This window comes from Epinephelus fuscoguttatus, linkage group LG3 (assembly GCF_011397635.1).
Source record: "Epinephelus fuscoguttatus linkage group LG3, E.fuscoguttatus.final_Chr_v1".
Taxonomy (NCBI): domain Eukaryota; kingdom Metazoa; phylum Chordata; class Actinopteri; order Perciformes; family Serranidae; genus Epinephelus; species Epinephelus fuscoguttatus.
Genome location: NC_064754.1, coordinates 46,461,002 through 46,475,015, shown reverse-complemented (window position 1 = coordinate 46,475,015; position 14,014 = coordinate 46,461,002). Strand labels below are relative to the sequence as shown.

At 40.6% G+C, this 14,014-nt stretch overlaps 1 protein-coding gene across 7 annotated transcripts; it reads right to left on the bottom strand.

Annotated features, from left to right (window-relative positions):
• Positions 1-1,934: 1,934 nt before the first annotated feature.
• On the bottom strand, positions 1,935-13,571 carry LOC125886549 (sterile alpha motif domain-containing protein 3-like). Of its 7 annotated transcripts, XM_049572839.1 has the most exons (5): positions 8,376-12,675; positions 3,913-5,082; positions 3,487-3,639; positions 3,202-3,294; positions 1,935-3,066 (listed from the first exon to the last, which is right to left on the bottom strand). In XM_049572839.1, the coding sequence occupies exons 2-5, from the start codon at positions 4,399-4,401 to the stop codon at positions 2,746-2,748; spliced, it is 1,056 nt and encodes a 351-aa protein (XP_049428796.1). In that variant the 5' UTR covers positions 4,402-5,082; positions 8,376-12,675; the 3' UTR covers positions 1,935-2,745. The 7 variants fall into 7 exon arrangements, 1 of the variants encoding a protein (XP_049428796.1); XR_007449037.1 differs by adding an exon at positions 13,509-13,571 and having other exon boundaries at positions 3,487-11,982; XR_007449041.1 differs by adding an exon at positions 13,509-13,542 and having other exon boundaries at positions 3,487-8,782.
• Between the last annotated feature and the right edge of the window lie 443 nt (positions 13,572-14,014).

The following is a 14,014-nucleotide window of genomic DNA, read 5'->3' as shown; positions in this document are numbered from 1 at the left end:
AGGCCAATTACACTTTCTTACCCAAATTACGTTTGTTTGGGTTTGGGTTTTTTTTTTTTTTTTCAAATAACTTGAAGACTGGATGTCTACTCAACTTTTTTAACCAAACCCAAACTAACCGGAAGTCATTGCTATTGACACAGGTACTACTTCAGTAAATCAATATCTTGAGTCTTCATTGATAACCTAGATTTCAGACGTCTTTCATGTATGATTACCTTAGTTTATCTTCTGGTTGCTTTTGACAAAGGATTCTTGACCTTAGTGATGCATTTGACACAATTGACCATCAAATTCTGCTACAGACTCTGGAACATTAAATTGGCCTAAAAGGTTCTGCACTAAGCTGGTTTAAATCTTATTTATCCGATCGATTTGAGTTCATTCATGTTCATGATGATTTATCTTTACATACTAAAGTTTGTTTCGGGGTTACACAAGGTTCTGTGCTCGGACCAATCCTATTCATTCTATACATGCTTCCTTTAGGTAACATCCTTAGAAATCATTCTGTAAATTTCCATTGTTATGCAGATGATACACAATTGTATTTATCGATGAAGCCAGAAGAAACTAATCAATTAACTAAACTTCATAACTGCCTTGAAGAACATGAAGACATAAAAACTTGGATGAGCACCAATTTCCTTATGTTAAATGCAGACAAAACTAGAGTTATTGTTCTTGGCCCCAAACAAATCAGAGACTCTTTATCTGATGACATAGTTTCTCTAGATGGCATTGCTCTGGCCTCGAGCGCTACCATAAGAAACCTCGGAGTATTATTTGATCAAGATTTGTCTTTTAATTCTCATTTAAAACAAATCTCACGGACTGCATTTTTTCATCTGTGTAATATTGCGGAAATTAGGCCTATCCTGACCCGAAAAGATGCAGAAAAATTGGTCCACGCTTTTGTTACCTCAAGGCTGGATTACTGTAACTCCCTATTATCAGGATAGCTCTACTAAGTCTTTAAAAACTCTCCAGCGAATTCAGAATGCAGCGGCACGTGTACTGACAGGAACTAAGAAACGAGATCATATTTCTCCTGTTTTAGCTTCTCTGCACTGGCTCCCTGTAAAATCCAGAACTGAATTTAAAATCCTACCGTTAACTTATAAAGCTCTAAATGGTCAGGCTCCCTCATATCTTAGAGAGCTTATAGTGCCATATTATCTCACCAGAACACTGCGTTCTGAGAATGCAGGTTTACTCGTGGTCCCTTAAGTCTCCAAAAGTAGATCAGGAGCCAGAGCCTTCAGCTATCAGGCTCCTCTCCTGTGGAATCATCTTCCTGTTGCAGTCCAGGAGGCAGACACCATCTCCACATTTGAGACTACACTTAAGACTTTACTCTTTGATAAAGCTTATAGTTAGGACTGGCTCAGGCTTGCCCTGTACCAGCCCCTAGTTAGGCTGACTTAGGCCTAGTCTGCCGGAGGACCCCCCTATAATACACCGGGCACCTTCTCTCCCTCTCTCTCTCACTCTCACACTCTCTCTCTCTCCTGTTACTGCATCTTGCTAACTCGGCCATACTACATGTCCCTAACTCGGCTTCTTCTCTGGAGCCTTTGTGCTCCACTGTCTTGCAGGTTAACTTATATCGCAGCAGTGCCTGCACTCTTAACCCGAATTAGTTGACTTTACTCGCAAATTGCATGGAAATCCGTTGCCCTATACCACTTTAGTTTTTACACAAGCTGAAACGAAACATGTCGAATTGTATTAACATGGAACCCTAACTTTTTACACAAGCTGAGACTAAACATGTCGAGTTGTATTAACATGGAACCCTAACTCCTTACACAAGCTGAAACTAAACATGTCGAACTGAAAAAAATAAACACCTCTAAATGCTCCAATGCATTTTATTTTTAAGAAAAATGGCAAAACACAGCCAATCTTGTTATGACAAACTTAACATCAGGTCAGCATCAACAACCTGAAATGATCCATCTGAAAAAGGTCATTTCAAATCACTGAAACAATTATGTGTGTGGGCGTTGTATGTGTTTGTGTGTGTTGTGTGTGTTGTACATGTCTGTGTTGTTTGTGTGTGTGGGTGTTGTCCGTGTCTGTGTTGTGTGTGTGGGTATTGTATGTGTTTGTGTTGTGTGTGTGGGTGTTGTATGTGTCTGTGTTGTGTGTGTGGGTGTTGTCCGTGTCTGTGTTGTTTGTCTGTGTTGTGTGTGTGGGTGTTGAATGTATCACAAATTTACAAGAAAAAAACATAGATGTCCCCTGAGATAAAAGTGGTAAATCCATAAACAAAACACAATTCACAAGAAACCCCCACTCAAATGTACAAGAAACTGCAAACAAACAGGATCTGTTTCATCTGCCTAAATGAAGGGAGGCCAGAGCATAAACCAACAGACTATCATATCAGAACAATATCTAATTCCATCTGCATAGACTGATGAAGAACTATCTTTCTGCTACTCTCAGTTTTAATTTTCACACAAGTCACATCTTTCAGCATGCTTTCTACAGCACAGTGTGTGTAGGTGTGTATGTGTGTCAGTGTTGTTTGTGTGTTGTGAGTGTTGTATGTGTCTGTGTTGTTTGTGTATATTGTGTATGGGTGTTGAATGTGTCTGTTGTGTGTGTACATGTGTGTGTCTGCGTTTTACGTATGTCTGTTCGTCCCTTTGTTTTACAGAAAATAAAAACGTTTACCCCACAGGTCAGAAAGTAAAAAATTAGTCAACTGCTTCTTACAGTAGACTTGACATCTCTTTACATTGCGAGCTGATTTTTCAAAGTCTGTAGCTTCGGCTTTAGGTCAGTGTGGCCTAACGAGAGCAATACCTGTTGGATGAACTGAAATGTGAGCTTCATAGTCTTGGGGTAGTTAAGATGGAGTGCATATGTGAGTCCAAACAGAATGCACATTGCTTTTGGCAGATCTTGAATGTTGTCCATCACGACTTCTCCCTCAATGATAATTTTCAACGAGGCTGGACTGAGATGCTGGGAAGATGTGAGCACAGCACCTTCACGCTCAACGAGAAGTATCCCAATGTCAAGGTCACGAAAAGAATCATCATCATCAGATTCCTTAATAAAGAATACCAGAAGAGCACAATCATTACATTAGATTTCTCATTTGAAAAACAACAATAATCAATATAAGAGTGCCATGGTGAAAAATAAATAATGGTGAAAATTATAAGAAAGCAAGAGCTTACTTACAAAGCCTACTTTGAAGAAGTTTGTGGGGTTGTCCCCAAGGATGATAGGAAGCCCTCTGAGCACCTGTGTCCGGATCGCAGTTGGCTCTGTAGTCTTTTGGGAATTAAACACAGTACCACAAGTTAGATAGCTAAAATGAAAAACAAATAAATATCTATAAGAAAGCTTAAACAAACCAAGCAATGTTTGGAATGAATTATACAACTAATAGAGTAGCATTGTGATATGATGTTTTTACAAAACCTGAGAAAAACAATGCCAAGTACATAATGTGTATGGACCTACATCGGTCTGTAGTGAAATCTGTCTCAACAACTGTCCAACATTCCCTCTCTTGGATTGAAATAACTCGAGGAGACGAGGACTGTGCCGATCGATGCTCTCATAGAATTCCTGCTTGAGGTTCTTGCCCACAATCCTGCTGAACTCCATGAACATCTGAAAAATACAGAGAACAAAAAAAAAACAAAAACTGAACTTAGATCAACTGAACTATACAAGGCAGCTAAGCCATCTGCAAGGTAATGCTGAAAAACATCCATGAATGTCCTTTTAATATTATTTGAAATGTTGATGTTTAAATGAAAAACATCATGCCCCAAATTAAAAATACCAATGTTTTCCTTAAAGAGGACAAGAGAAATATACATCTAGACACATTATATAATAATAGAAAATAGTTATTTGTTATCTTTTCTTTCTTAAACATACTTGATCTTCAGTGAAAAGGGCAGGCCAGCGTTTCACCATCGTGCTTATGGCAGGTTCCAACTCCACTACCTGTTTTCTTCTCAAAGCAAACGTCTGATCCATCTTCTGTTTCACAAGAGGTCCATTTGGTGTTCTCTTCTGCATTTCATCAACCAAGTCTTTGCAGGCCCCCTCCAGGGCTGCCTGATCAAATCCATCCAGAAAGTTGGGCAAGTAGTTGATTTCACCTTTGTTTGCCTTCTTGATGCGCTTGTTAGCTGGTTGTCCTGCTGAATGCCTTCCCCGCTTACCTGCATTTACTGCAACATCAAGGCATCCTGATTGCCTACGCTTTGTTCTATAATTAGCCATTTTATGCTTTAGACTATTTTTCCAACCACAACAGCGAGTGGTTGAGCCTCGCTCCTGGAGACAAGGGTGCTTGCTTATCAGTGCTGCCGCAACACTTTCGAACTGAGCAGCAGTTGGGTATGCTGTGTAGCTATACATGCTCTCTGCCAATCATGTTTTAGTTCTTTTGATACTTTAAGGTATGTACTCTCACTCATAAACAGCAGATCTGCCTGCCTAAGTCTATACTCTACATCAACAGAAAAGGTTGGGATATCAAAAAATTCTGGCCACTGTTTCTGTCGCTCCTGAGATGAGTGTGAGAGTATGTCCGTATCTGCTGTACTGAGTGTGTCACTGAAGACTTCATCAGATGAGACAGGTACCAGCTCAAGGACAGGCATGACTTTAACTGTTGTTTTTTCAGGAAGTTCTTCAGTATCTGTCAGATTGCATAGTTCATTATTGAATTCAGGGTCTTGGTATTGGAGACTGAAGTTATAATGAAGTCCCAGTGAGTCTTTTTAAAGATTATTTTTATTGGCTTTTTGCCTTTATTGACAGGACAGAAGGTGAAATGGGGAGACAGAGAGAGAGTGGGGACTGACATGCAGCAAAGGGCTGCAAGCCGGATTTGAACCCGCGGCCGCTGCAGCGAGGCAATGCCTCTGTACATGGGGCACCTGCACTATCCACTACACTACCGACGCCCCGTCCCAGTGATTCTTTAAGCTTGCTTATCAAATCTTCGACTGTAGAGGGCCTTGTAGTTAGGATGACTTTTCTTATATCTGCCTCTGTTAGAATGACCCTCAAGGTCATCTTCTGGTTTGCAGTCATCTTGGGAATAGAAACAATAATTAGGTCATTAGAAATACACATATCATCAAGAAATAGTTTTACACATCTATGTAATAAGAAAGCTGCAACGATGAATAGATTAAGTTACTAATCTCCAACTATTTTCATAATTGGGTGATGATTTCAAGTCAAAATATTTGAGAATGTTACACTGGGCTTTGATAAACACTTGTCACCATTTTATGAACCAAACTATGAGCACTATTCTGAGAAAAAAAAACTTGGGAATTCTCAAAAATCCCACTAACAAATTTACGGATGTCCCTTGAGAATAAAGTTGTAAATCCATTAAAAGCTGGGTGTGTTTGTTGGTGTGTGGGTGGTGTCCATGTCTGTGTTGTTGGTGTGTGTTGTGAGTGTTGGTGTTGTCCGTGTCTGTGTTGTGTGTGTGTTTTGTGTGTTGGTGTCATCCGTGTCTGTGGTGTGTGTGTGTGTGTTTTGTGTGTTGGTGTTGTCCGTGTCTGTGTTGTTTGTGTGTGTTGTGAGTGTTGGTGTTGTCCATGTCTGTGTTGTGTGTGTGTGTTGTGTGTGTTAGTGTTGTCCGTGTCTGTGCTGTGTGTGTGTGTTGTGCGTGTTGGTGTTGTCCGTGTCTGTGTTGTGTGTGTGGCCGTTGAATGTGTCTGTGTTGTTTGTGTGTGTGGGCATTGAATGTGTCACAGATTTAAAAGAGAAAAATGTGACTCTCCCCTGAGATTAAAGTGGTAAATCCATTAAAAAAAAATTCAAATTCACAAGAAATCCCCACTCAAACGTACAAGAAAAACATTTACAAAAAAGTCACAAATTTAGGAAAAAAGAAAAAAAAACTTCTCAGACTGTATCATTATAAATTTCAACATGAGCTCTAAAATAAGCTACAAAATGTTCTACTGAAGCCTAGATTTATTGAAGAAATCACACTGTGGCTTCTTAACACAGAATATAACGCCTGAGGGTCACTACTAAATTTATCTGTATGCTGAAAGAGGGAAAACATCATTCAGCTCTTTCAGCTGCACCACACACAGAGAGGGGTTACTGCTGTCACAGATGAGTTCGAAAGATCTCAAATGCTCATGGTACCATGCAGTCATCTCATTGCAAACAAACAGGATCTCAGTGTTAAGTGCCACTATCTGTTTGATCTGCCTAAATGAAGGGAGGCCAGCACATGAACCAACAGAGACTATCATGTCAGCACAATATCTAATTCCATCTACATAGACTGATGATGCAACAAGAACTGATGTAAGCTGAGGAACTCTCTGGCAGAAAACCTGTTGGACATTCTCAGGATAAGATGTGATCGATGCTGTAGTGACCTTGTCCATTTCAATTGAAGGCTTGAAAAATGAACTTGTGTCCAAATAGTAAGCCATCATTTTCTGATGCTTAACATTGCACAGCATTGTCCAAACATCTGAAAGGGGACCAAATGCTTTGATCATCTCAGGGTAATGCTCAATGTAGTGGTGTTTTGGCCGTAATCTAAAATCTGGGAATGTTGTTTGCAACAAGTCTCTATGTTCTGACACTTTGCAGTCAAGGAAATGTACCGACTCTTCAGTGTGCTGTGTTGCGACAGCCAACTCAACAATGTCTTTTAGGAGCAGCAGAATGTTCCATGCATTGTCTCCTTCAGGGACTTTATGGCCGATGATAAATGGGAGCAGCCTGAGTAGGGCCCAGTTCTCATGACCATTGCCACCTATGGTCCCTTTGGTAGAGAAGCCCTGGGCAATTGGCTGAGGCTGGTCAGTTTTGTCATGAAAAGCATATTCAAAGGTTTTCATGGCATGGTTCAGTGTTTCTACGGTGAAATATTTCTTAGAAATCATGTCTGAAATGCAGAGGGATAACTCAACAGGAACAATGCCTTCCAAAAGGTCATGGAGGATGTCAGGGGGGTACCCACGAACAACATGAAAGTGCTCCAGACCGTCAGTCAATACACACCCTCCTTTCACACCATACTGTTTTGCCACAGTGGGATCCTGCTTTACCTCCTGCACCTGCTGGTTGTGAGTGTCTATAGTGCGGGGTTCAAAAGCACTTGAATTTACCTCCTTGGCTTGCATCTCGCCTCTCGTCGCCATATAGAACCTGCAGAATCTGTCTACCATAAAGCTTTCGAAGAGTCCTGCCAGAGAATGAGCAGCCAGGTTATCAGCAGCCACATATAAAACCATACCTTTGACACATTCTCCCAACTTCTCAACATATACACCATGTTGCTCCAAAGAAGCCAGATCGTGAATGAGAGGGCGGAGAATTTTAGCGTAGCCAAATTCTTTTACATAAGAGGCTTTACACAAAACAGCAAGCTGAATGGAGTGGAGTGTGGATCTGTATTTTGATGGTATATTAGCTATCACCCAATAGACTGCACTCATTTTGTGTTTCTTTCTAGATGTTCCTAAAGGATTGGACACTTCAGAATCATCTGTATAAAGTCCAACAGCGATTTTGAATTCCTCCCCTTTAAGGAGGTCATTGTCATTACAGTACAAGCCATCTCTGTATGAACTGTACTCATGTCGCACATGCTTTTGGACAGGAAGAGCTTTGGCCAAAATATCCGCCCTATTCAACATCTTCTGTAGCATTGGATGCAAAGGAACATATACAGCACTAGATTTTTTTCCTCTTTCAATAATGTACTCCACTGGTTTAACCTCTGTGAAGTTTTTATTCACATATGCTGCTCTCCTTTTTGTTGCTGATAAGGGGCCATCCTTGCCACAGAATTTCAGGATCACATTGCTCTTTGTGGCAGCCCTGACTAACTCTTCCACAACTGAATCATCTACATCTGTATGTTGTTTCAGAATGTCCTTGAGTGCATTATGCAGCAGTGGCTTGGATAGTTCACACATCTGTAACAGCTGTTGTATGACTTCTTGTACCGTACTTTCTGGAATGTGTAGGACCGTTTGCATCTTTAAAAAAAGAGCTGCTAGGTTGTGCTCCAGCTGTTTCTCTAGATCATGAAGATCTTCATTGATAGAATCCTCACTGTCTTCTGATTCAGGGGTGTCATTTGGAGGCTCATGTTCTTCTTGGTGCCATTTCATTAGTTCCACCACTAGAGACTATTTCTGGCCTGAACATCCTCCAGTTGTGTGTTCTGTGCTCCTTACTTCTGTGTGCATTAAATGTAGAATACACATTTGTGTAAAAGTTACAGCCATTATATGGACACTGGACTCTGTGATTTACCTTTAAATGTGTACTTCGCAGGTGAGTGAGAAAGACTGCTTCTGTGCAGGGTGCATAAAAATCACATGACTTACAGTGAAAGAGCCCTGCGATAGTCTGGCGACCTGTCCAGGGTGTACCCTGCCTCTCGCCCGATGTCAGCTGGGATAGGCTCCAGCCCCCCCGCGACCCTCAAGAGGATGAAGCGGTTAGAAGATGAATGAATGAATGAATGAATGAATGAATGAATGACAGTGAAAGGTTACTTGGGCAGTTTCACTCAGTTGTGCATCCTGGGTTTTCTGGTGAATCTTTGCTAAGTGGACCTTAAGTGCATTAATGGAGTTGAATGTGCACACACATTCTTGGTGTAAGCAGGGAAATGGGACAGTTCTACCATAGTTTCCTTGTTTTAACCGATAATGTTTTAAAAGGTAACCCCTTTTCTCACACATAAACTCACAATACTTACACTTCCACAGCATCCTCACACCACAAGGATCTGTAAAAATAGAAAACAAGAAAACGTTTAGCTCAACAACTCAGCTCAACAATGTCACTGTTAAATACAATAAGGTGATAGAACCAAAACGACGCCTGTGTTACAGAGAAAACCGGCATGAAGCGTGTGTGAGAGTGGAGCACAACGCAGCAATTCAGCACAGAGCAGATTGTGCGGTGCAGGGAGTCGTGCACAGAAACACAATAAAACATCTGGTTAATTTTCAAAATAAAATACACAGTGTTCACGGCGGAACATATTTCCCTGCACTACACCTTGAAAACTACATAATGGGCAGAGGCAGGCCTGAAGTCAACAGGTCAGAGGTTTTCAGACGTCATTTCACCCCGTTAACACCATGGACGAGGGGATATTAATCATGGCAGTGCACCAAGATGTCTTCCGGCGGAGCTGCACCACTCCGCACAGCAAACACAGCCGGTGGTATTGACGGACGGCGGAGCACATAGCGGATAACCAGCGCTGCCAACGGACACGCATCCAGTGGAAATCCGGCATGAGTGAGTGGGAAAAAGAGAGCGGCCAAGGACGGGTCGAGTGATCAATGCGCTGCAAGCAGCTCACGGTGTCCACAATGTAAACACCTCCACAGCGCCTGCTACACTCCTTTGCCCTGACAGCGGTTGAATCGCTTTTCTATTGCGTATAATGACGGTTATATAAATGATACAGTCGAGCAAACTCGCCGGTATGTGAGGCGTCCTCGGACTGTTAACACTAAGCTAACTTCAGCTGACACTTTTGAGTGGACATTAGCTAGTGTTAGGAATAAGCACGTATTCACGCCACGCACAGGTTCAAACAGTAACATTAGACAGAAAAAAAGCTGCGTCAACAAATTATCCCACAAACATAACTAGTCTACAATAGTCATTTTACATACAAACCATTCCACTTGGAGTAAGGTTTCTTCCTGGTCAGGGTACCGTCTGCTGCCGATGCATGTGCTCGTCCCGCCAGGTGTAGAGCCCCTTGGACGCACGTTACCAGATGCTGGTCTTGTCACGTGACCAGACAGGTTTTTGAATTAGCCCCCTCCCCTTTCTTATGAAAGTAACCATACCAAGTTATCTCTGCTAAACCTGATTAGTGCAATGAATCATTCAGCTAAATAGTACAAACAACTAATGTTGTTTAGTAATGATAGCGGGTTTTTACTAAACATAAAAGAATAAGTAATGATCACTCGTAAGTTTAATTAGAAACAAAATCTGGGTTTACAGTGTGGATAGTGTGACGTGTGTGGTTGTGCTGCTGCCGTGGTCCTGCTAGATGCCTCCTGCTGCTGCTGTTATCATTAGTCATACTTCTACTGTTATTATAGATATGATTATTGTCACATATGTATACTGTCAGATATTAATATATACTTTGAACATATTGTACCAAAATAGTCTGTGATATTAATTATAATATTATTACTTTCATTATTGTTGTTGTAAGCTACTGTCATTACCATCTATCCCGCATTCCTCTCTGTCTCTGTCTCTCTCTCTGTCTCTCTTTCTGTCTTGTTGTGTCATATGGATTACTGTTAATTTATCATGTTGATCTGTTCTGTACGACATCTATTGCACGTCTGTCTGTCCTGGAAGAGGCATCCCTCCTCAGTTGCTCTTCCTGAGGTTTCTACCGTTTTTTTCCCCCGTTAAAGGGTTTTTTGGTGGGGAGTTTTTCCTTATCCGCTGCGAGGGTCCTAAGGACAGAGGGATGTCGTGTGCTGTAAAGCCCTGTGAGGCAAATTGTGATTTGTGATATTGGGCTTTATAAATCAAATTGATTGATTGATTGATTGATTGATTGATTGATTGAATTGATGAGGTTTATTTCTTTTTGTCTGTGCCTTCAGTAACATTATACCTGAAGTGACAAAGCCAGCATTTTTTCTACGTCTTTGATAATAATATCGAATGGCCGACAAGATTGTTTTCAACCTTATTATAAGCGAGTAGCCATAGCCCAATAGAAGAGTTTGTATTCGACCTGCAACTCCATCAAAGACACATCGGATTCAGCGGCTGCCAGCCACTTGTCAAAGTGTCCGCAGTACAGAGGCTCTTTTGCCCGACCAAGAGACTTTCCGCTGCCTAAAATCACCGACATGTGAGGACCACCTAAAGGACACCGCCTTCAGGCTCCACCACCCCTCACCGCTGCGTTCCAGTTTGTATCAATCTGCTGGAAGTTTGTGAAGTGAAACCGGGAGTTGCCAGCGGCAGTTTGGGGTCCTTGGAGACATGTCAGCTGGAGCCAACTCTGCTCAAAGTAGGCCAAATCCCCCGCACCTGATGCTGCCGCTGTGTTGTGGTAAGAGCTGATGTCGAATAGGAGACTTAGTTATTGTGATCTTAATTTAGGTTTCATTCGGTAAATGGTTTTGCGCGTCCCTGCATCCCCAATTTATCTATAGTCACATACTGTCTCTCACTATTGCCAGACTAAATAACTTACAAAAGTGTTACCTCTTGTCTTAATTCATTTATACATACTGTTGAGTTTGTGTTTTTTCATATCATCCTCATTTACTCAGTTGTTAAACATTTAGCCTAAATAAATCTTCATTTTTCGCCAAGTTGTTGTCTGTGAATATTTCTTTTGAGCAGAAACTAAGATCATTGTATAAAGAATTCATAACCCAGGTACTGAGAATGATTCATTATTGACAGATGTACTGATAATAATTGGTTTTCGGAGTTATTAATTTGATTAGTCGCTTCCCTCTATAGGAGGGTGGTGCCCCTAAATTTATTACGAGTGCAAACATTTTCTAAAGACATTGCTCCTAAACCTGCTGTGATTTGTCTCAGTGGGATAAGAACAGTTTCACACCGAGTCTCCAGTGTGGATACTTTGGCCTCAGCACTCAGCTTGGCGTGGCAGCCCTGACTGTCTTTGTAGCTTGGCCCACCGCCACCATCATTAATACAGCTAACCTTTCTATCATAACAGACACACTGCAGTTATTAACCTCTGCAGAAGTGCCTCCTTCCAGGTCTAATTGCTGCCAATACCATGTTACGTCTCAATCTAATAAAGATTATACGTGCTGCGTCAAAAGGACAAATTTTTCGATAGATTAATTTCATTCACGCATTTGGTCCTTGTTGGATATAAAGTTATGTAAGCTGAAGCATATTGAACATGGTAGTAATATTGTTGGATATGAGCCCCCTGATTAACTATTTCAGAGGAGGGAGGGGTAGAGATGGAAAGACAGAAGGAAAATAAAGGAAGGAAGAATATATAAAAGGGAATAGAAAGAAAGGAAAGGATCTATTTACATGCACAAACATTATAAAACTTGTCAATATACAACAAAGTCAAATTAAAGAAGACAAAGAGGATGCTTTCACACTTTTGTATACCTAAATCCATGAAATGTCCTTATAGTATTGGTATGGTCATTTTTTTGTGGCTTGTTAGCATACTGGCCTGTCCTACAAAACACCTCTGCCTTTAGTTCAGCAAAAATAAATATATTATCAGAGGATAAAGTTATGGCAGAAGGGTGCCCTTAAGTTGTCCTATCTACTTTATTCCTAGCCCCCATGATGCCTTGTGTGAATTAAGGGCATGACTTCCAGTGCTGAACTGGAATTGGAACTTTTCCAATGGTAACGGTATGCTAACCCTAATCCTCTTTCTTGGAGCAACAGGGAAATATCACCTGTACACATCACCTGTTACATCTCTGATGGAATAACATATTTCCTCTATCGTCTCTGACGGCCATCTCAAAGCATTGGTCTTCCTTTAACCCATTACCTTGCCATGCTTTGTTAATATGTTGTTACATGTGAGTTTGGTAAACATCTACTCCTTAAAGATTTTGTTTGATTTCAAAGGACTCATAAACAGACACTAACTCATTCAGTGAATATTTAATATAATACTCTATTTATTTTAGCTACATGTAAAGTGAATAAACATGATCTTTCCCAGCCAATGCTCCACTCGTCTGCCTTAACGTGTTCAGAACTTTTTCTGACTGCTGATCTAATAGATCAGTTCTACTTAATGAAACACGATGCTGAATTTAGCAGCAGACTTCAGTAATATCAGTGTTAGAAAGAAGTTAAATAACTTTAGGCATTCATTTTATATGATATGAAAGAAGTGTGGCAAATCAGTAACACGTTCTGCACCCAGATTGTGCCGCCCTTGATAAGTACTGAATATCTTGGCTTTATATTAAACACCTCTTGTTCATCAAAACTCTGAGAACAGTCTTTCCACAGGTTTATTGATTAGAAAAGGGTAAAACTGAAAACAGACAAAGCAAAAAATGATGCTCACTATAACTGTTGTAAATATACACAGTAGTTATGTAAATATGTACAACACAGTAGATATGTTGTATGTAAACAATGTGAACACACTTTGCCCTAAATTGAATGGCTCCTTTTTAGCTCTTAATCCTGCAATACATTGTGTATTTATTGCCTATTTATTCCTTTCAATCCTTAATAATGCAACCAAATTATCCTTTGCTCTATTGCCTTTGATGTAATATAAACTCAAATGGACTGTAACAGTATGAATTACAATTGAAATCAACTTAGATCAGCTAGACAGCCATTTCACATCATGAAAAAACGAAAAATCAGCTTGACTGTAGTTTAGCATCAAACTTCCCAAAACGACTTTTTGATCAACATATAATGAACTGCAATGAAAGATTAGCATGTAAAATGACCTTACATACCAAAGATGCTTCGTATGGCATGAGATAAAAGCAGATGATTGAAGATTACAAACAGGCAGTCTGCTATCACTGAACTCTCTGCATTCCGCATGTGCTCCTACTTACTGTCAACAAAGCAACTTCCTGTTTCTCTTAAAGGAGACCTGCACCTTTTATAGCAACTCATAATTTAACTCAAAATAATGTGTTTATAACATAATGTTTTTATAACTTAACAACTAAACTAGCACAACAGAACACTCCCTGCCTGGCGGAAATGAACTGCCACTACCCAGCAGTCCATAAATCTCACCATGGCTTCTCAGGAGCCATAAGTAGGATTGTCTCAGTGACTGGCAGCAAGAACACTTTGTTCCCATCTTTCCTAGAAACTTTAATCTCCACCTTGCGAACTCTACCAACTTTGCAAGGGAAGACTTGCGTAATTAGTCCCAAAGGCCATTCATTTCTTTTTGTTTGGTTGTCCTTGAGAAGCACCCAATCTCCCACCTATCCCAAAAGGTTTG

What these genes read in the sequence shown, in the direction of transcription:
- LOC125886549 (XM_049572839.1), bottom strand. Translation starts at nt 4,401, where the DNA reads ATGTATAGCTACACAGCATACCCAACTGCTGCTCAGTTCGAAAGTGTT. An exon ending in AGATTTCACTACAGACCGAT is followed by an intron (nt 3,295 to 3,486) that starts GTAGGTCCATAC and finishes AATTCCCAAAAG; the next exon opens with ACTACAGAGCCAACTGCGAT. An exon ending in ACTTCTTCAAAGTAGGCTTT is followed by an intron (nt 3,067 to 3,201) that starts GTAAGTAAGCTC and finishes TTCTTTATTAAG; the next exon opens with GAATCTGATGATGATGATTC.